Here is a 20,612-nt window from a genome sequence, read left to right as displayed (position 1 = left end):
CTATAAAAACTCAATAATCCATCCTTTTATTAGAATCTGCCTTGGACTCTTTTTTTTCTACATTTGTTCTCTTAAAATCATAATAAGCACTTCCTGCTCTTCAGCTTCTTTATAGCTTACTTATTTAGTTCTTAGCTATTGGCAAGTTTACTGGCTTTTTCACAAACTCATTGTCTAAATTGTTGCATAATTTCTCAAGTTTCTTAGTAGAAGTACCTTGAATCCTTTGAACTCTTAACAAATTCATGGTAATACACTTTTGAGAACAGTATCCTTGGAGTGTGAATGGGAGCTTATATTTCTTTCTGGTAGTTTTCAAATTGTCTTTAATTCCCTCTATTTCGTCATTCTTCAATATGATCTGTTTTAAAATGAGACTCTGTTAATAGCTGAAGGTCACAAATCATTCTCTACTAGTTTAAAGCAAAACATTTCCATTTGGATCTCTTTCTTAGTTTATCAAGGTGCCTGTATAGCCTCTTCAATGCATGCAGAGGTCTTGTATTTCTTTTACACATTTTAGGTTTGAATATATTTTTGTTTTTGTTTTACCATATCTGTCCCTTGCTGATTTTAAGGAAGTATAACTTAATCTGTTACAATCATATTCCTTTCCTTCTGTTTTCCTTTCCTATGATGATCATTTGTAATTTACCCAGTAACACAATAAACACAAATACATATTTTTGTTTTGAGGATATTTTGAGCTAAAGAAGGAAAAACATGTATAAACTTATTCATTGGGTTTGTAACTACTATCTGTTAATACCGAAATTACACATTCTTGATAAAGGACAGAATTGTATGATTCTGTTTTCTTTTTGCATTTTTGTTTTTATTTCTGCTTTATAGATGGAAGTGGTAATGAAACCAGCATGCCACATCTGTTTATCCATTTGTGCAGTTCATTAGCTGTAAATAAATGACACAATTAGTTAACTATCACTTCAGTATACTTAGATTGTATATTATTCTTTTGTTCAGTGCCTTTATGTAATTAGTTGTAAAAGTGGTTCTTTTGATAGTTATTTGATTGTTTAGTATTCTACACCAATGCAAAACATACTTTTTAACACTAGTAAAGTGATAAAGATGAATATTTACCATGAGGGAGATTAGTGATTCAGGTTTGGTAAAGAGTGATGCTGATTTAGAAAAACACAATAGATTAACCTCTAAACCTTTTCTCTGTTTTCAGTGAGTATTATTTCAGTGTAGAAAACTTGGAAAGAGACTTCTTCTTGAGAAGAAAAATGGATCAGCAAGGATTCTTGCCTATTTCTTTGATTGCCAGCTTTCATCGTGTGCAGGCTCTTACTACCAATATTAATCTAATATTAGAGGTAAAATATTTACAGTATTTATTTTCTTTAAAAAGCACCAACCTGAACCGGAGAAACAGGCTACAAAGTGCTTCAGCAAAACGCACTTCATTTCTTGTCTGACCTCTCAAATTGCTATGTAAATTTTGAAATATGTGTATTAATGACACACTTATTAAATGGAATGAGTGTCTTGGGTAATCTGTTTAGTGCCTCAGACTCCATGTTTTGAGAAATGTTACATTTGAACTTAGAAAATATCATTATAACACTGGCCAGTATACAAGCTAGTGCTGTACATATAATTCATTTCAGCATATTCTGGGTTTTTCACTTGACATTGAGCATTGATATAAGTGGGTAACATTTTAAACTAATGATGAAATTTAAATTATTGTTCTGGGAAATTGAGAAATACCCACTTTTTTTTAAAAAAGAAGGAATACCAGAAAAACCTGTTCTTAGCAAAAAGCAGGTGGCTTTCATATTACAGTACTAAGGGCCGAAACAGACAGCCTGTTAAAGCCTGCTTCTGGGCATCTTGGGAGCACAGCATTTACACCCCCCACATTCTGAAGCTCCCCGGAAGCCAGCTAGCTTGAAGACAGTCTGGCTGCATGGCATTTGCATACTGCATGTCGCCGAAGCATCTTGAATCAATCCTGGGGCTACAGCAAGGCTGGATAAAGGCAGCCCTTTCCCAACCCAAATAGGAGCAGATCTTTTCTGCTCCTATTTGGGCCGGGTTCAGGGCAGATTGGGCTGTGGTATGTGTTTGCCATGGCCCCAATGCATCTTCGGCGGGGGTGGTTTCAAGCTGCCCCTTCCTGGCCGTCTGTTTCGGCCCTTAGCAACATATGAAACTATTACAAGATGTATTTAAAGAGCGATTGAAGAAAACATATGACATCTGTAAAATATGAGTTTAATGTGCAATTGGTTTATTTATTTATATTATATATTTTACTTTATTTTATTTTGGTTGAACTTCGAGTAGGCTTGAATAGAAAGTTTTTTCCCTCAGACTTCTGCAAGGTTTAGAGAAAAGTGAAAAGTGTTACAAGATGGCATTGTTGTCTTTTTGGATTCTCTTAGCTGATCAAACATACAAGAGTTCAGTTATATCCCAGTATCACGCAATATTCCTGTCTATTTCTGTATAAAAATTGCAGTTTTATAAAACATCTCTGTGACACTAACAAGAGCACTAATGAAAGATCTAACACCTAAGCAGTATTATCTAGATCCATCTCACTCTGGCTTCAGGCCTGTTTATGGAACAGAGACAGGTTTGGTGGATGACCTACGCAAAGAAGTTGACAGGGGAGTCTGGAAGTTGACTGGGAAATGTTAAAGTTGTCAGAGGTGTGTGTCCTTGTTGATTCTGCTGGATTGCTCAGTGGCTTTCAGTACCATTGACTGTGGTACCCTTCTTGTCCGCCGTGCTGTAATGGGAATTGGAGGCACTGTTTTGCCATGGCTCTCCTTGGAGGGGCAAACCTAGAAGGTGGTGCTGCAGAATGCCTGTTTGATACCTTGTCCATTGGTCTGTGGGGTCCCTCAGGGCTTGGTTATTTCCCTCGTGCTATTTAACGTATATGTTAAACCACTGGGAAGGGTAATCGGGGATTTGGTGCCATCAGTATGGAAATGACACCCATTTGCTGCTTTCTGTCACAACCCAGGGAAGCTGTTTTGGTCCTAAACTAGTGCCTGTCATCGGTAATGGACTGATAATGAACAAATTGAAAATTAATCCAGACAAGACACAAGTGCTCTTTGTCAAGACAGATCTGAAAATAGGAATTGATCTTGATTACACTTCCTCTGAAGACACAGTTCCACAGATTGAGTGTGATCCTGGGTGCACCCTTGCGTCTGGGAGCTAATGCTTTGGTAGTTGCCAGGAGTACATTTGCTCATTGAAGGGCTTGTGCACCAATTATGCAGGTCAGATCTGGCCACATACATCATGGCTCAGTTATATCTGGCTTAGATTATTGTAATGCATTGTATTTGGGGTTAGCTTTGAAGAGTGTTTGGAAACTTCAGCTGGTCCAAAGAGCTGCAATCAGATTGTTAACTGGAGCTGGTTGTAAGTGAGCACATAACTCCCTAATTGCAACTACTCCTCTGGCTACTAGCCTGTTTCTGGAGTACACAATTCAGAGTACTGGATATGGCTCCACAGTTCTGGAGTACACATTTCAGAATACTGGATATGGCTCAAGTTCAGTTTATTTGGACTGTATTCTCCATTACAAATCTCCTGGTGTTTTGCGACCATCTGGAGAGGCGCTTCTCTTTATTTCACTGCCCTCACAAGTATATCTGGTGAGAACATGGGAGAGGGTGGCTGTTCCCATACTCTAGAACTCTATTTCCACAGAGGGCAGACTCACATCCTCCTTCCTTTCTTTCCACAGACAGGTTAAAACTCTTTTGTTTCACTGAGTGTTGGAAGGCTGAATTACATAAGGGGGAGGGGCCTTGCATAATGTGTGGATTTTTTATTTGCGATTTTTCTTTTAATGGATTATGTTTTTAACAGGTTTTCATTTTTTGACAGTTTAATTAAATGCTTAACTATTGTATAATGTGAATTTTTATCTATGTTAGTTTTAACTGTGGTATGTCACCTTGAGTTCCAAAATGGGGAACAAGTGGGGTATAAATGATTACAGTAGCAATAATGACCGTTACAACTACAGTATTGTATTTAATTATGTGCATATTCATTAATAATGTTTATTTGCATGTATCACCTAGGCCTTAAAAGACAGTACAGAAGTAGAAATTGTAGATCAGAAGATGAGGAAAAGGGTAGAACCAGAAAAATGGCCAATTCCAGGCCCTTCTTCACACAACCTTCCACAAACAGACTTTTCTCAGCTTATAAACTGCCCTGAATTCATCCCAGGCAAAGTGTTCGGTTCACATACTGGTAAGGCTTTCTATTTTCTTTTCCCTAACTAACTGTTATGCTAAATACTTGGACCTCTTGTTGGCTGATCTTTAAATTGCTTTTTTGTACAAGAGGCCAGAGCCATGTTGCTGTTACCAGTATATTGCATACATTTTTGAATACAGTTCCATCAGTTGTTCCACTTCCGTTTTAGAAGGAATGGAAACTGGGAAATAAATTTCACCTTGCTGCCAAGGTTAAGCAGCACTGCCAGCTCTGGGGCCAATTTTGATGCCCTGAGAACTGCTGTAGAATGCACTCGCCACAAAATCAAGTAACAAAATCAATCACTTCTCTTAAACAAGTTGATCATTCTCCCCACACATCATTTTATTAAACGAAGACTCTTCATCTTGCTTTACATGAGAATCATGCTTTCTGAAGACTTGCAGAAGTGTATTTCTTCTTTTTCGAACACAAACTTTATTTATTTATTCATTCATTCATTTACAGTAGCAGTGTAGGGAGGTCAGGGACCTCTAGAGGCTGAAAACTGAATGGGCTGCAGGTGTCCATGGGCTGCATGTTGTCCCCCACCTGTTGTATGCCTGATGTTTCCTGCCCTTTCCCTCTAGAAAGAGGAAGCAGCATCCTCTGGATCATATGACCAGGATAGAAGGACTGTTTAGAAGATGGAGCCATCAAACAAAAAATATTTAAGATTCCAATATCGAGGAGACCGTTTTTACTTCAAAGCTCTCCCATTTGAATCATAGAATCGTAGAGTTGGAAGAGACCACTAGGGCCATCCAGTCCAACCCCTTGCCATGCAGGAAATCCAAATCAAAGCATCCCTGACAGATGGCCATCCAGCCTCTGTTTAAAGACCTCCAAGGAAGGAAACTCTATCACCTTCCGAGGAAGGGCATTCCACTGTCGAACAGCCCTTACTGTCAGGAAGTTCCTCCTAATGTTCAGGTGGAATCTCTTTTCCTGTAGCTTGCATCCATTGTTCCGGGTCCTGTTCTCTGGAGCAGCAGAAAACAAGCTTGCTCCCTCCTCAATATGACATCCTTTCAAATATTTAAACAGGGCTATCACATCACCTCTTAACCTTCTTTTCTCCAGGCTAAACATCCCCAGCTCCCTAAGTCGTTCCTCATAGGGCATGGTTTCCAGACCCTTCACCATTTTTGTCGCCCTCCTTTGGACACGCTCCAGTTTCTCAATGTCCTTTCTGAATTGTGGCGCCCAGAACTGGACACAATATTCTAGGTGGGGCCTGACCAAAGCAGAATACAGTGACACTATTACTTCTCTTGATCTAGACACTATACTTCTATTGATGCAGCCTAAAATAGCATTGGCCTTTTTAGCTGCCGCATCACACTGTTCACTCATGTTCAACTTGTGGTCTACTTGGACTCCTAGATCCCTTTCACACGTAGTTTCATTCAGCCAGGTGTCACCCATCCTATATCTGTGCATTTTATTTTTCCTCCCTAAGTGCAATACCTTACATTTCTCTGTGTTGAATTTCATTTTGTTAGCTTTGGCCCAGCTTTCTAGTCTATTCAGGTCATTTTGAATCTTGATCCTGTCCTCTGGGGTATTAGCTATTCCCCCTAATTTGGTGTCATCTGCAAATTTGATAAGTATGCTCCCAATTCTGTCATCCAGGTCATTGATAAAGATGTTGAATAGCACTGGGCCCAGGACAGAGCCCTGTGGGACCCCACTGGTCACTTCTCTCCAGGATGAAAAGGATCCATTGTTGAGCACCCTTTGGGTTCGGCCGGTCAACCAATTACAGATCCATTTAACAGTTACCTTGTCTAGCCCACATTTTACAAGCTTGTTTGCAAGAATGTCATGGGAAACCTTGTCAAAGGCCTTACTGAAATCAAGATATACTATATCCACAGCATTCCCTTCATCTACCAAGCTGGTAATTTTATCAAAGAAAGAGATTAGTCTGGCATGACTTGTTTCTCTGAAACCCATGTTGACTTTTTGTGATTATGGCATTGCCTTCTAGATGTTCACAGACTCTCTGTTTAATGATCTGCTCCAGAATCTTTCCTAGAACTGATGTCAGACTAACTGGACAATAATTGTTGGGATCCTCTTTTTTCCCCTTTTTGAAGATGGGGACAACGTTTGCCCTTCGGCAGTCTGCTGGGATCTCTCCTGTTCTCCAGGAGTTTTCAAATATGATTGCCAATGGCTCCGATATTACTTTTGCCAGTTCTTTTAATACCCTTGGATGGAGTTCATCTGGTCCCGGAGACTTAAATTCATTTAGATTAACAAGGTGTTCCTCTACTATCTCTTTACTTATTCTGTGCTGAAATTCCCCTATTCTGTCCTCTGCTCCATTATCCTCAGGTTGAGCACCCTTTGCCTTTTCTGAGAAGACTGAGGCAAAGAAGGTGTTGAGTAATTCTGCCTTTTCTCTATCTCCTGTTAGCATTTTGCCATCTTCTCCACGCAGTGGCCCTACCGTTTCCTTCTTCTTCCTCTTGCTGCGGACATATCCAAAAAAACCCTTTTTATTGTTCTTAACCTCTCTAGCAAGCCTGAGTTCATTCTGCGCTTTAGCTTTTCTGACTTTACCCCTACACATGCCTGCTATTTCTTTGAATTCCTTTTTCGTGATTTCCCCCTTTTTCCATTTCTTATACATGTTCCGTTTCAAACTTAGCTTGGTTGAAAGTTCCTTAGTCATCCATCCTGGTTTCTTGAGACACCTCCCGTTTTTCTTTCTCAATGGAACTGATGGACTGGCATCAGCTCCTCATGTGTTCACAAAGGTCCCGATTCCAATAATAGTGTACCTAAGACAAAGGAAAATGCAATTATTTCCATATTTGGATGACACACTTGTGAAAGCAAAAACAGAGGAGAAACTAGAACAGGATTTGAACCACACAGTATACTTATTGGAGAGTTATGGTTTCCTAATAAACTATGAGAAGAGTCAGTTAATCTCAACCACCTAATTAATTCATCTAGGAGCTATAATAAACACAAAGATAGCATATGTAACACTGTCAGAGGACAAAAGAATTAAGAGAAGCAGTATTACAAACATTACAGCAAGACTGCAGATAATGACATTGGCAAAAATACTAGGAATTTTGATATCATCCATACAGCTAGTTCAATGGGGAATTCACCATTACAAAGCACTACAGGCATTACTAAAGCCACATCAATGAGCCAAAACATCTCGATATTCAATAATGATTCCAAGTCCTGTAAAAGAGCATATGGTATAGTGGATAACAACAACAAAAGTAAACAGGAATACAGTTAAAATCACAGAATACACAAGAGTAATCACAGATGCAAGTCTGTCAGGATGGGGGGCACAGCAGGAATATATGTCAGCTCTAGGAAAGTGGACACGACAAGACAAGAAACATAGCATCAACTACTTAGAATTAAAAGCTACCTTTTAGCTTTACACAGATTTATGAGTCGTAGTCAAGGTCATTATGTTCAAATCTGGATGGACAATATGATGGTAAAAGCATACATAATGAAACAAGGTGGCATACACTCCAGAAGTGCCATACACTCCAGAAGTGCCATACACTCCAGAATCAAAGCTATTATTCAAATGCACAGAGAAGAATTTGCTGTCACTAACAGCATTGTATTTGAAAGGAATGTACAATGTAAGAGCAGACTACTTGAGTTGCAATACATTACATCTGGGAGAATGGGAATTACACACCATGGTTTTCAAACAGCTCCAGGAAAAATGGAGTCCATTCAAACTAGATCTTTTTGCAACAGGAAAAATGCAAAAAGAAGGAAATTTTATTCAATAGATGAGAGCAGAGAAGCAGAGGCACATGATGCTCTGGCAAAGAAATGGCCCAGGGGATGTCATTGTGCATTCTTGCCAACTCAAATAATGCAAAAAGTTCTAAGAAAAATATAGGACAAAAAGACCACAGTGGTGTTGATAGCACTTTACTGGCCACAGCATCCTTGGTTCCCTCTGATACTCCAAATGGTAGTGGACCAACCACAGAAACCTCCATGCAGAGCAGACTTGTTAAGTCAAAGGCCAATTCTACATCTGAATTCAGAATGACTCAGTTTAACAGCTTAGAAATTGAACGTCAAAAATTAGAACGAATGGGCTATTCCAAGGAAGTAATAGAAACAATGATGGTATCCTGAAGAGAATCCACAACCTCATTATATGCAAGAACATGGAGAACTTTTGGGAAAAGGTATACAGATAAAGACTTACAGCTCCGTGTCATAAATATCAGACTTGTTTTACAATTTCTTCAGGATGAATTGCAGAAAAGTCTTAAGACCTAACACATTAAAGAGACAAGTGGCAGCACTGTCCACAGTCCTTGAATTTGACAGAATACCTGTATCAAATCAACAACACATGAAGCGTTTCTTAAGTGAAGCAACACTAAAGTCATATCCAAGAAGACATACTGTATTTTCTGGTGTATAAGACTACTTTCTAACCCAGGAAAATCTTCTCAAAAGTCGGGAGTCGTCTTATAGGGCAGGTGCTGAAACTTCCAAGCCAGATTGGAGAATTTGCGGTCGCCGCATATGGTGGGGGGAGCTCAAAAACGGCCGCGGCTGCATCCCCACCATATGTGGCGACCGTATGAAAGCAGCAAGGGCGGTGTTGTACAAGTATGGTAGAAGAAAATCTACTCACTAGGATTCGTATAAAGAAGTGACTTAACACGGTCCTGATGACGAAGTGAGGGGGTGCCTCACCGGGAAGGTGTAAGTGAAGGGTGGAGCAAGCTGCATGGAAAAAAGGGCCATGTTTGCACTACCGCTCTGATAGTCTTGGAGACAGGGAGAGCTGGATAGGCAGCGAGAGCTGACCAATCTAAGCAGGCTTTGTATACAACAAGTTTTCCTGCTAAGTACCTGCATGTCATAAGCATCTGAATTAAAATCACCATACTGAAATCAAATCTGATGTTTTTTAAATTTTTATTTGGTGTGCCTTGGAAGAGGGGGTAGTCTTATATGGCAGGTAAATCCCAAACTCTATATTTTAACTGGAAAGGTTAGGGGTCGTCTTATACGCCCAGTCATCTTATACGCCGGAAAATACGGTAGGTTGCCAACTTGGGATTTGAATTTGGTACTCAGACTAATTAAACTACCATTCAAACTTTTAAGAGAAAAAACATTGGGAATGTTAACTTACAAGGTCACATTCCTTGTGGCCACTACATTGGAAAAAAGGGTATCGGAAATATTGGCCTTAAATATAAAGTCAAATTATTGCAAAATTGAGAAAGAAAGAATGGATTCGTCATTCTTACCAAAATGTCCACACAGGTTCATGATACCAGAGATATTATATCTTCTAAATTCTTTCTCGATTCCAGAACATCCGGAGGAAATTAGATGGCATACGTTAGATCTATGTAGAGCCATAAAACAATAGTTAAAAAGAACACAGAACACAATTTCCTGCAAAATGTAGTCTCTGTTTGTATCCTACAATCCTCATACAATAGCGCAAAAAGCATCAAAAGTAGTTATTGGAAGATGGATAAAAGCATGCATCTTACGATTGGGAAAGTTGTAATGACCAACTCCAGTCTGGCCACATTCAACAAGATCTATGGCCACAGCTTCAGCAAATTCAGTGTTGGGATCATTGTCAGAAATTTGTGAGGCAGGAGGATGGGCAAAGCCAATCACTTGTATAACACTATATAAAATAGACAAAAAATATCAATCAGCAAAAGCAGCATTTGGCAGAACAGTGCTGCAGGCAGTCTTTTCAGCAAAATAATCCCACCTACAAATAAATGGGCTTGGGTATATCCCAGTAGTAGTGCATTGCTTCTCCGGGCCATTCTGTGAAGATATACTTATCATGAAGATTCATTCAGCGTACTGCGCCTAAGGCAAAAAGAATGGAATGCATAGATATAGGATGAGGGACACCTGGCTGAATGAGACTACGTGTGAAAAGTTTCTAGGAGTCCTAGTAGACCACAGGCTGAACATGAGTCAACAGTGTGATGCGGCAGCTAAAAAGGCCAGTGCGATTCTAGGTTGCATCAATAGAAGTATAGTGTCTAGAAGGGAAGTAATGGTATGGTAAATCAATATTAGTACAAATCCCCTTGATTCTTGATCTACCTCTAAACGGGAACTAGCAATTTTATTTAGCCTCCTGTTCTTACTGTACTTAGAAAATAAAAGTAATGTCACTGGAAGTGGTTTTGTGAGGAACCAGGTCACAACAGATTCATGTCTGACCAGTTGAAAGGCACATTGCCAATGTACGTTGGCTGGTTGAATGGTCTTTCTCGGAAGCAGTACAGTTTATCAGTTGACTGCACATTGCAGCAGTTCATCTAGTCTCTCAATCATTCTACCATATATTTTGAAAACATTCACATGACAATTATTACAATCAAGGTACAGAATCTGGTAATGATTGGACTAGCAGGTTAATTGGTCTTAGGCAGAATGCTTTTTTTCTGTCCAGAAAAGTGAACAATCTAGCCATCCTCTCTTTCTTTCATTTTAGTGACATTTTAAGGCTATCTGAATGCACAAGTGAAAAGACTAAGTTGGCAACAATTGATAAATGGAATTCTATTTAATCACTATAAATATCAAAGCAAAGATTCTTTTATAGCATCTTGCAAAAGCAACTAATTAACTCAGGTTCCTAGATGCCAGTTGTGGGTGGGGCTGGCGCAGCAGGTTGCATAATGTGGTGGTGTGAGCTCCTCCCTCTAGCTCCCTCCACGTGCGCAACAAACTTACACAGCCTTCTGCAGCCGAAACAATAACCTTTAATGAGAACAGTCCCTCGACCAACAGTACAACATAAACTCCACCTCAGATGAACTAGTCCAACTTAACACTGGGCTTCCCGTCCGTCTGTTCCACGTGGCTACTCCGCTTTCCCCTCAGCCTCTAAGGATAGGCCCGTGGCTTCCTTGTTCCTCCTTCCGGCGTCACGGGGCCCCAGATACTTCTCTAGGGGCTCTATCTCAGCTTTCTCCTTCTCTTTGGGTGGCGGCCCGGTCTCCCAATGTTCCCCTTTGGGGTCCCACCACTTGTCCTCTAAGTCTTGTACGCTCCTCGTAGACCACTCCTCGGTGTCCGAGAAGGCGAAGCCCCCTTCCTCCCTGGGGTTCCGTAGCTGGACCCCCTCGTGAGGTCCTCGTCTCCAGGCCCGTGGCCTCATCTGCAGGGACACTGGGACACTGTCTCGCCTTGGGCTCCTGACCACCTGCTCCTTCCCTAGCTTGGCAGCAACTCCCCGACTGGCTCTTCCGCGTCCTTCCCTCCTCCCCACACGCCTCAGCCCTTCCTCCTTTATCCCCTTCACAGCTGTTTCTCCTCCCCCTACCGGCTCCGCCCCTGGGTCCTTTCTTCCCTCCCCCTCTATCTCTACCACCTGGCCGCCCTTAGCCCCTTCAGCTCTCTCCTCCAGGGTAAGCCCCTCACTACACCAGTGCTTGAGTATGTTTTCTGTATTATTTGGAGGCAGTTGTATTCCTTCCCACATGTGTTCCTTTTGTTCGCTCCATACTTAGAAAGAATTTGGCTTTTGGACTTCATAGTTGTTCCAATGCAGCAGTGGTCATACCACATATGGGGAAGTACCCTGGAGTCCTGATCACCTTCCAGATTGACAGTGATTTTACTATTTCCTGTTCCTCATATATGAAGGAACACCTTTAAATGTTCATAGAGATTTTAACTCTTTCTATTTGTTTCATATGATGTGTGGGTGGATGGGTAGGTGGGTGGGGTCAACATTATTATGTCTGTGATAGATGGATTTCAGCGCGTATAGACTTAGTTTATCTGGCTTGTAGTTCTGCAATTCCAGCAGGTATCACTGAACGCTTGCTTGGGTGGAGCGACATGTACACCATTACATGCTACAGTTGAGATTGGCAGTTGTAAAGTTGGCTGTACTGTCGTTTAAAATGGTAAACAGAAGGGAAATTCACAGTAAATCTGACCTCTTTTTTCAATTGTGCTGTTCTTTGGCTCGTGAATGGAATGAAACAATTGTTCTATGCTGGGCTGCATACAACTCTTGGGGGTTCAGGTGCAGCCCATCCATTGTAGCACTCATTACTTCCACTATCTTATTTATCTTTGACTGTTACACTGGTGAAGAGATTAATTTATCATATGTGTAATAAAGTGTGAATTTAATGAACTTAATGAAAGATTAATTCAAATAATAGTTTTTCTTACATAAAATCTTAATGTATTCTAAATACAGAAACAATTTTCTCAATTTTAGAATCTGCACCAAACTCTCCAAGAATCGGAAGCCAAAGTACTAAGAAGAGCACTGAAACAAGTAGCTTTCAAATGATGACTAAAGGGTTATCAACAAGCTTGCCAGATCTGGACTCTGAACCTTGGATAGAAGTTAAAAAAAGACATCGTCCATCCCCAGCCAAATCAAAGGTATTTTACAATCTTTAAAATACCATGTAGGACATTATTTCAGGCTCTGTTTTTGATCTAGGAGAGATAAGGCATATGAAGATGACTATTTTGACATGTCTTTAGGGGGAGGAGGATTGTAGAAAGAAATAAAGTATTTATTTATTTATTTACTTTGTGTATTTATACCCACCCTAAAGCTGAAGGTTTTCCAGGGCATTTTACAAATCATTACCCTGACAGTTCCCTGCTCTCAGGCTTACACTCTAAATACAACAAGGTACACAGTGAAAAAGTGATGGCAGCAGGGTTGGCATTAAATCCATCATTTGCTGGGTGCCCTTCTCTCCCTCAGAGGCCAAAGCAAATAGGTTTACTTTGGAATAACTATTGTAACCTCTATAGCCACTGTTACCTGTTTGGTTCCTGCCTGCTGAACCTAATCCTTATTACTTTTTCTTTCTCTACTGTTTTTGTGTGTTTGTATCCATCTATTATTTAGTTTTAATGAACCACTGGAAATGGTTCACCACAATTATTCACTGTAGTTTCTCAGCACTGCCTGTTTGCCTGGAATCTGTTATCTCAGTATATTAAAAATACTTGGCAGACTGGACTTGTGCAAATGCTTCAAAATTGTAATTTTGGGCAAGCTGGCTATGGCCTAAAACACATGGACCAAATGATGCGGATTCTGGCTACATTCTGGGCGTAGGATTCAGATGACGCATGCCCCAAATGTAGCCGGAGGCTGTGCCATCCAGAAAGTACCAAGCAATGAAGGAGCAGATAGAATTTGCTCCTTCCGGTGGCCCAGTTCAGGATCATGTCAGCAGCCCATGTCGGGGCCAGGTGTGTGTGGTTGCTATGGCCCTGGTGTGATACGCGCTGGCACCACCTTTTCTGGCCCATAAAACATTTGACACACTGCATTTGAAGCATAAAATGCAAATATAATGAAAGAATAATTTAATAATGCTCTTTTCCCCATAATAACTTGCAGTTAATCAGTCTGTTAATCTTCTTTTCATTTAGATACTATCTCAGTATTTTTTCAAGCCTAATATATTAGGCTGTGTCTTTGATTCACTGAAGCACTTTTGTAATGCACTTTTGACTTTTTTCAGGAATCTGTGCCTACTCTTGAGGAAATGTTGGGTCAGCAGCAGTCAGCACTGCCTGCAGAGGAACAAGAACAGGAAGAGCTTGATTTTTTATTTGATGAAGAGCTGGAACGAATAGAAGGCCGCAAGAAAACATTTACAGAGTGGTCAGACAGTGATTCAGATTATGAAATTGATGATCAGGATTTAAATAAGATTTTGATTGTAACACAAACACCACCATATATGAGAAAACATCCTGGAGGGGATCGTACTGGCAACCATGTGTCACGGGCAAAAATTACATCAGAACTTGCCAAAGTTATTAACGATGGCTTGTACTACTATGAACAGGATTTGTGGACAGAGCAGACAGAAAATGACTGTGTTGCTATGAAGGTAATTATGTATTTGAACTGTTGAACTGAATATGATTTAATGAATGGATATTTTTCCACAACTCTTTCTCTCAGGGACCTACTTCAGTGGATGAAATTAAATTATAAGGACAGTTTTGCCAGGCACAGATACATTGGAATTACAATGCATAATGCTTTTGTTTGCAAAGAGGGCTGAGCAGTGTGTTGTCTGTGTTGATTTCTTATTTAACACCAGTAGTTAATTAGGACTACATGGTTGTAAGTAAGAATAAAAAACTAGTTTCATCATTCAACAATCAATGAAATCATGCTTGGTACTCTGTCATTTGTAATTCAATTTTATGAAGTTGCTTTGGCTCAGATGTTTGCACCTTTTGTATTTGTGTATTCATCTTGAATTTAGGCTGTAAATGAATGAAGAAATTGTTACTGCTTGTGTACTGCCTCATTTTTAAAAATTAAAGAAAAGGGGAATAACTTATTGAAGGAGTAAGTCAAATTGAAAATGAGGCACAGAGGTGAAGTAGCCTAGTATCAAGTCTGTGCAAATTTTGTATTAATCTCCACCCACTGTACTTTTATAGTATTTTCATTAAAATACTTAATGTGCAGCCTATGATGTCAAATATGTCCATTGTTGGTGTGGGAGAATATCTAGGTTGATATTTATTTCTCCCTTCATGGTCATGAGGCAGGGAATCAAATAGGTGAATGTTTGCTACTTTGTCTCCTAGAAGAAGCCTCTCCCTAGTTCTTTTCCTGCCTTGTTCAAGAGTGAGGCAGTTTTCCTCACTCTTGAACAAGGCAGGGTATACCCAACAAGAGTAAGCTTATTAAATCAATGGAAAGTTGGCAAGTCAACAGTTACTAAAACTCATTCAGTGGATCAACTCTATTTAGGACTAACAATTGGGCTTAGAGCCCTTTTTTTCCTACAAGGGCTTTTCTTTTTAATTACTTTATTTTCCCTCTTAGTTGTTTTTTCTCTTTGTATCTGCAACAACTCCTGGAAAGGCACATTTTCCCCATCTCTGCTCTAAATGATCAGGCTTAAAATCTGGGAATATTTGGGGATCTATCATTACTCCTTGATGTTTAGTTGGTCAGTTTTGCTTAAGAATACATTTGATCAGCTTTAGCAGGGGTATCATCTAGCCTCTTTTTTGAGATATGACAGATGTGAATACAGCAGCACATACTTTGGTCACTACCAATTCATATTGTTCCAGCAGACTCTACATAAAACAACCTTTGAGGAGTATTCTGAAACTGTAGCAACTGTAAAATAATGTAAACAGATGCTTCTCATGGGCATTTTTCAGACAATATAATATCATTGCACTACTATGCTTATATCTTATAATATATATATTATAATATAGATTCTTATATCAGTCTTATAAGAATATTTTTATTCTTATTGTACTACTTCTCATTTTATTTCCAGACCTGATTTAAGGTGCTTGTTCTTAACTTTAAAAACCTTAGAACACTTTGGAGCCAGAATATCTGGTTCCACCTCCTCCACAGTCCCTGTGCACTTTTAAAACCAACTGCAAAGACCACTTGTGGACAGTGCAGTGTCTGAAGTTGGGAGGGATGAGGAAGAACATTTCTTCACTTCACTAGATTTGTGCTGATATGATGCTTGATGTAGCCTCTTTACAATTGTGTAAGGCCCCATACAGACAGGCCAAAATAAAGCTCCTTTGGGCCACTTTGGAGGTATGCCGTTTAAATGATTCATGTGTCCTAAGAGTCCGGAAGCTGCACCAAAGCTGTGCTACAGTCCTTAGGACTGGATCGTGGCTTTGGCATGGCTTCTGGACTCTTAGGATGCATGCATCATTTAAACAGCATATCTCCAAAGTGGCCCGAAGCAGCTTTATTTTGGCCTGTCTGTATAGGGCCCAACTTACGATAGATGGTTACTGAATTTTTTCTCTCCATTCCAGCAAGAAGTTGAAAACTTTAAGAAGTTGAATCTCATCAGTAAAGAAGAATTTGAACATCTCACACCTGATGTAATTGATCCAAATCAAGAACTTCCTGCTAGTCCTTCAACATCTCAACAAGGTATCAATAACATTACCAAAAGAAAAGTGTTTATGCTGAGAACTCTATGATTATTAGGAATATTCTGAACTTGAAGGAAAAAGCTGTCTGGAAATGGGTTACCTCCTATTGCCATCCCAGCCAGGAAGGAGTCACATGGCCACACTATTAGCTTCCCTTTATCAGTTGCAAGGGCCTTTCCATGTATGTACTGATGATATGAAATGGTTGGAGTAGTTACTGACATAATAAAAGTTTGTTGAAGGCTTTCATGGCTGGCATCCATAGTTTTTTGTGAGTTTTTCGGGCTATGTGGCCATGTTCTAGCTAGAACATGGCCACATAGCCCAAAAAACCCACAAAAAACTATAATAAAAGTTAATTTTGAAATGACAATAACATCTTAATCATCAGAGAGAGAGAGAGAGAGAGAGAGAGAGAGAGAGAGAGGATACTTGATATGTTACATTTATTAAATTACCTGGGATAGTGAGTGAAATCTAGTGGAGGTGGCAGGTCTGAGGGCATGGTTACTAGAGGCCGAGCCGAGGATTTACTGGAGTCAAATACTTTGTCACACATCCTCCTCTCTTAACACCCTAAAGACACTTAAAGCATGACAGATATTCAGCATGTAACAAAATAGTCTCCTACCTTGGAATGAGTGTGTGCTGTTATACTCAGTTCTGTGTTGTGCCAGGAGAAAAACTATGTGGTCTCCACCACCCTTCACAGACATCTGGATCTTCAAGTTAAAGACACCACCTCTTTAATTAACACTTTGTTCTCAGATCTTTTAGACATGGAGCTTGTGTTGTCTTTTGTATTAAAGCTCAAGACAATTCAGGAATGTGTTTCAAGTATATGGCATGTAGCTGAAGAGAAGAATGCTTGCCTAACTTGGTGAAGAATGGCTGCATGCTGTTGCACTTGACTGATGACATGTTGTGTTGGTGGAGCTGATTGTGAGATTTTGTAAAAGCTGGTGAATCTTCTTTTTGATTTTGAGATGATATTGAAAACAGTCCTGTGGGTATGGAGAGGCGGACCCCCAGGCAATGTTGTACAAGTATATGGCATGTGGCTAACCTGAAGAACAACTCCCAATCTTGTTTCAGAACTAGAGATAGAAGATTTCTGGAAATTTTGAATTCATGAGGAAAATGTTTCCTTTATTTTTTTCCAGAAAAAAAGGGGAAAATTGAGGGGAGGGGGAATGGAATATATGTAATATTATTTCGTATCAAACCTAAACTTAGCTTGTTTTAGTAATATAAAAAGCTTCTTTCATAACATATGCAATCAGACTATTTGGCTTAGTTTTGAAATTTTAAAATATAAAAGGCCAAAATTGTGACTATATCCTATATTGACAAACACAGAGAGAGAGAGAGAGAGAGAGAGTTAAACTATGATTTGAACAGAAACAGTCTTATACAGTCACAGGTTTAATAACTAGTCTAGCCATGTTTTGGATATAACAACTAATTCACTGATAAAAATTCTATTTCCTTCAGTAGTTTATTATTTTAAGCAGTGATGACCACCCTGTATGTTTCTTTTATGAAGACAGCAGCATGCACTAGATGTAAAAATGCATCTTTGATTTGTGCGTAATATATGCCTACAGTATGCACAAGAGTTGCCATTCTCTAATTTTGTAGATTGTCTTCCATACAGCTGTTTCCTCTGTGCAATTCCTGGCATTTTGAGTAAGTGATACCTGGTCTTTAAAAGTGTTTTACTAATTCCCAAGGAGAAAATAAATATTCCTCCCTCCCTATGTTCTTCAAATTTCCCATTTTTCCCACTGGGAAAAAATGAAACTTCGGGTGGTAATTTTTCCATGTTTCTTACCATGTTTCTATTCAAAATGGCTGTATCTTGTCATAATGGGCTGTCTCTGTGCTATACGGGAGTAATAAAATTAGTCTTGTAGGTTTGAAGAGGCTGATGCATCTGCTTTTGCGGAAATGAAAAGATTGGTGAAGCTATAGCAACCTAGCAATGCATTAGACCAACATGGCTTGTCACTAGACTGAAGGAAAGGTATATAAATACATCAAATAAGTAATAAAATACTCATACCTCGGTTCAGAACAGCTTTTTGTAGTTCCATTTGGATCTGTGCTGTGCTGGGCAAATTGGTCTTCTGGCGAGCTTTATGAAAATACTGTACTGTTGTAGCAACACTTTGGTTATTTATTTATTTTTATTTATTTACAGCATTTATACCCTGCCCTTCAGCCCTAAAGGCTATCAGAGCGGCTTACAATTATTATTATTTTAGATAAGATTTGTGGCTTCAGCCACTGCTTACAGCCACCAGTGTCTTCCAATTAAGAATGCTACTTCTTAAAAAACAAGTTTGACTTCAGAACTTTTAGAAGCTCAGCTTTACGTTTGTGTTGTCTGTGAGAATTGTTTGGAGGTCCCAGGCTCTGTTGATTTGGATGGAATTGCTGATTTCTGCTGCCTTGAGAAACATCCTGTCCTTGTCCAGGGCTATGAAAAAAGTTTCATTACTTTTCTTCTCACATCTTATATTGGATGTTGGCTTGTTGGCCTTTCTGCTCTAAAAATAGGTCAGTTGTCCAGTGATTTCAAGTCTGGAATTGATCATCCATTTCTGTGGATAACACTACCAAAGTGTTGAGTCTGTCATCTGCTATGGTGTTTTGAAGGGAAGTTCTCCTGTGCTGAGAATGTCCACTCTGCTTCCGCTGCAGTTCTTAGAGTTGTGATAAGGATTCACAGCAACTATTTGTTCCAATGTCATCTCCAGACTGTTCTGTAGAACATGGCACCTGAATGTGTAAGCATCTTTGCGGGAGGTAAATTCTGTTCTTTTGTTCACAATGGAAAGCTCTGTCTTCAATCAGTCTTCTCCAGATTCCTACTCCATGCAATTTTTGTTATAGGAATCTTGGGTTCTGTGTTGAACATGAGCACTGCTTCTGATGAACATAAAACATTCCTTGACATTTGCAGTGATAATCTGGATATGTCCATTGCAGATCACTTTATGGTTTCTTTCATCTTGCTTTTCAGTCACTGAGATTGTAACTCAGAGAACAAGGTACCAAAAACTTAATTCATCTTCTCTGTGAGGTGCCTCAGTTCTTGTCCTGTCATCTGTGTGCAAACCTTCTCTCCCCCCCACCCCACCCCATCATAGCCACAAAACTGCATCTTGTCCCATCTGCTTAACAGCTTGTGAAGTTTGGTCAAGTACTATTGATTTCATGTTGACTATAGGACTATAGATGTTTTATATCATAAGCATTGAAGATCTAGATGCCAAGGTGAAGGGAAGGACAATCTAAGCACAGTAAGATACCGAGGTTGAGGTTGAAGAATGTATAGGTTTAAACAGTCATATAATTGAGCTGCATCTAGAAAGGTCAATATAGTACTTGACCAAGGTAGTATGACCACTTACGTACTGGAAGCAGTGTAAAGTGGTGGAGCAGCAATGATCAAAGCACAATATCACATCCAAAAAATGGTGCCTACATACCTTAATATGATGACCACAGGCAAACACACAGTCTGCAGTAATAAAAACAATCTGTCAATTTTTCTGTCTGCTGCAGCTCTGAAACCATAGCAATAGCAAGTACATTTCTATACCGCTTATCAGTGCACTTAAGCACTCCCTAAGCAGTTTACAAAGTGTAAGCTAATTGCCCCCAACAATCTGGGTACTCATTTTAATGACCTCGGAAGGATGCCAGCCTGAGTCGAGCTTGAGCCCTTTCGCTGGTATTGAACTCGCAACCTTATGGTTTGTGAGTGAGTGGCTGCAGTACAGGCATTTAACCACTGCGCCACCAGGGCTCCTAAACTATAAAATCTTGACCACTAAACTCTGGCATGCATAAAGAGGGTTACCTCAGGTTATTTTTGGTTGTTTGTTTAATTTTAATCAGTTAAAAACTGTACATAGCTGAAGGCTTTCACGGCTGGAATCCAAAGTTTTTGTGGGGTTTTTGGGCTATGTGGCCAGGTTCTGGAAGAGTTTATTCCTGATGTTTCACCAGCATCTGTAGTATGTCTACATAGCTGTAGTATTACACGGATTCACTAGGTGGCAGACACCAGATGCCTCAGGAGAGCTTTTCTGAAATAAGGAATATACTGAAGAGCAGGAAGTCTTGAGGTGTGATTAAAATATCAGGGGCTTCTCTGGGGTATGTATGTAGAATACCAACACAGATAAATCTTCATTTCTAGTCTTTCCATTTTTGGAACACTAAAGATCCTACTGCTGTGTAAACAAACTTGCATCTTCTTGACTCGTATGTGTGGAAATGTAATAAATGTGGGTTTACATATTGTAGTTGCTATATGCCTTCAAGTCATTTCTGACTTATGGCACCTCTAAGGTGAG

At 39.7% G+C, this 20,612-nt stretch overlaps 1 protein-coding gene across 6 annotated transcripts in view; it reads left to right on the top strand.

The window, feature by feature from the left end:
* The window catches only part of LARP1B (La ribonucleoprotein 1B), a 56,342-nt gene that overhangs the window by 23,214 nt on the left and 12,516 nt on the right, over nucleotides 1–20,612 (top strand). For all 6 annotated transcript variants that reach the window (XR_016281338.1, XM_089525823.1, XM_089525820.1 and 3 more), the window contains exons 8-12: nucleotides 1,199–1,343; nucleotides 4,092–4,266; nucleotides 12,533–12,702; nucleotides 13,809–14,183; nucleotides 16,120–16,240. Coding sequence is in view for 5 of the 6 variants with exons in the window: in XM_089525823.1 (XP_089381949.1) it covers nucleotides 1,199–1,343; nucleotides 4,092–4,266; nucleotides 12,533–12,702; nucleotides 13,809–14,183; nucleotides 16,120–16,240 (986 nt within the window). In the remaining variant the exon portion in view is untranslated. The remainder of the gene's footprint in view (nucleotides 1–1,198; nucleotides 1,344–4,091; nucleotides 4,267–12,532; nucleotides 12,703–13,808; nucleotides 14,184–16,119; nucleotides 16,241–20,612) is intronic.

Source organism: Sceloporus occidentalis, unplaced genomic scaffold (assembly GCF_023333645.1).
Source record: "Sceloporus occidentalis isolate IW3139 unplaced genomic scaffold, rSceOcc1.0.p SCAF_5, whole genome shotgun sequence".
Lineage (NCBI taxonomy): Eukaryota > Metazoa > Chordata > Lepidosauria > Squamata > Phrynosomatidae > Sceloporus > Sceloporus occidentalis.
The sequence above is the reverse complement of the archived record's forward strand: the minus strand, read 5'-3'. Positions and strand labels throughout refer to the sequence as shown.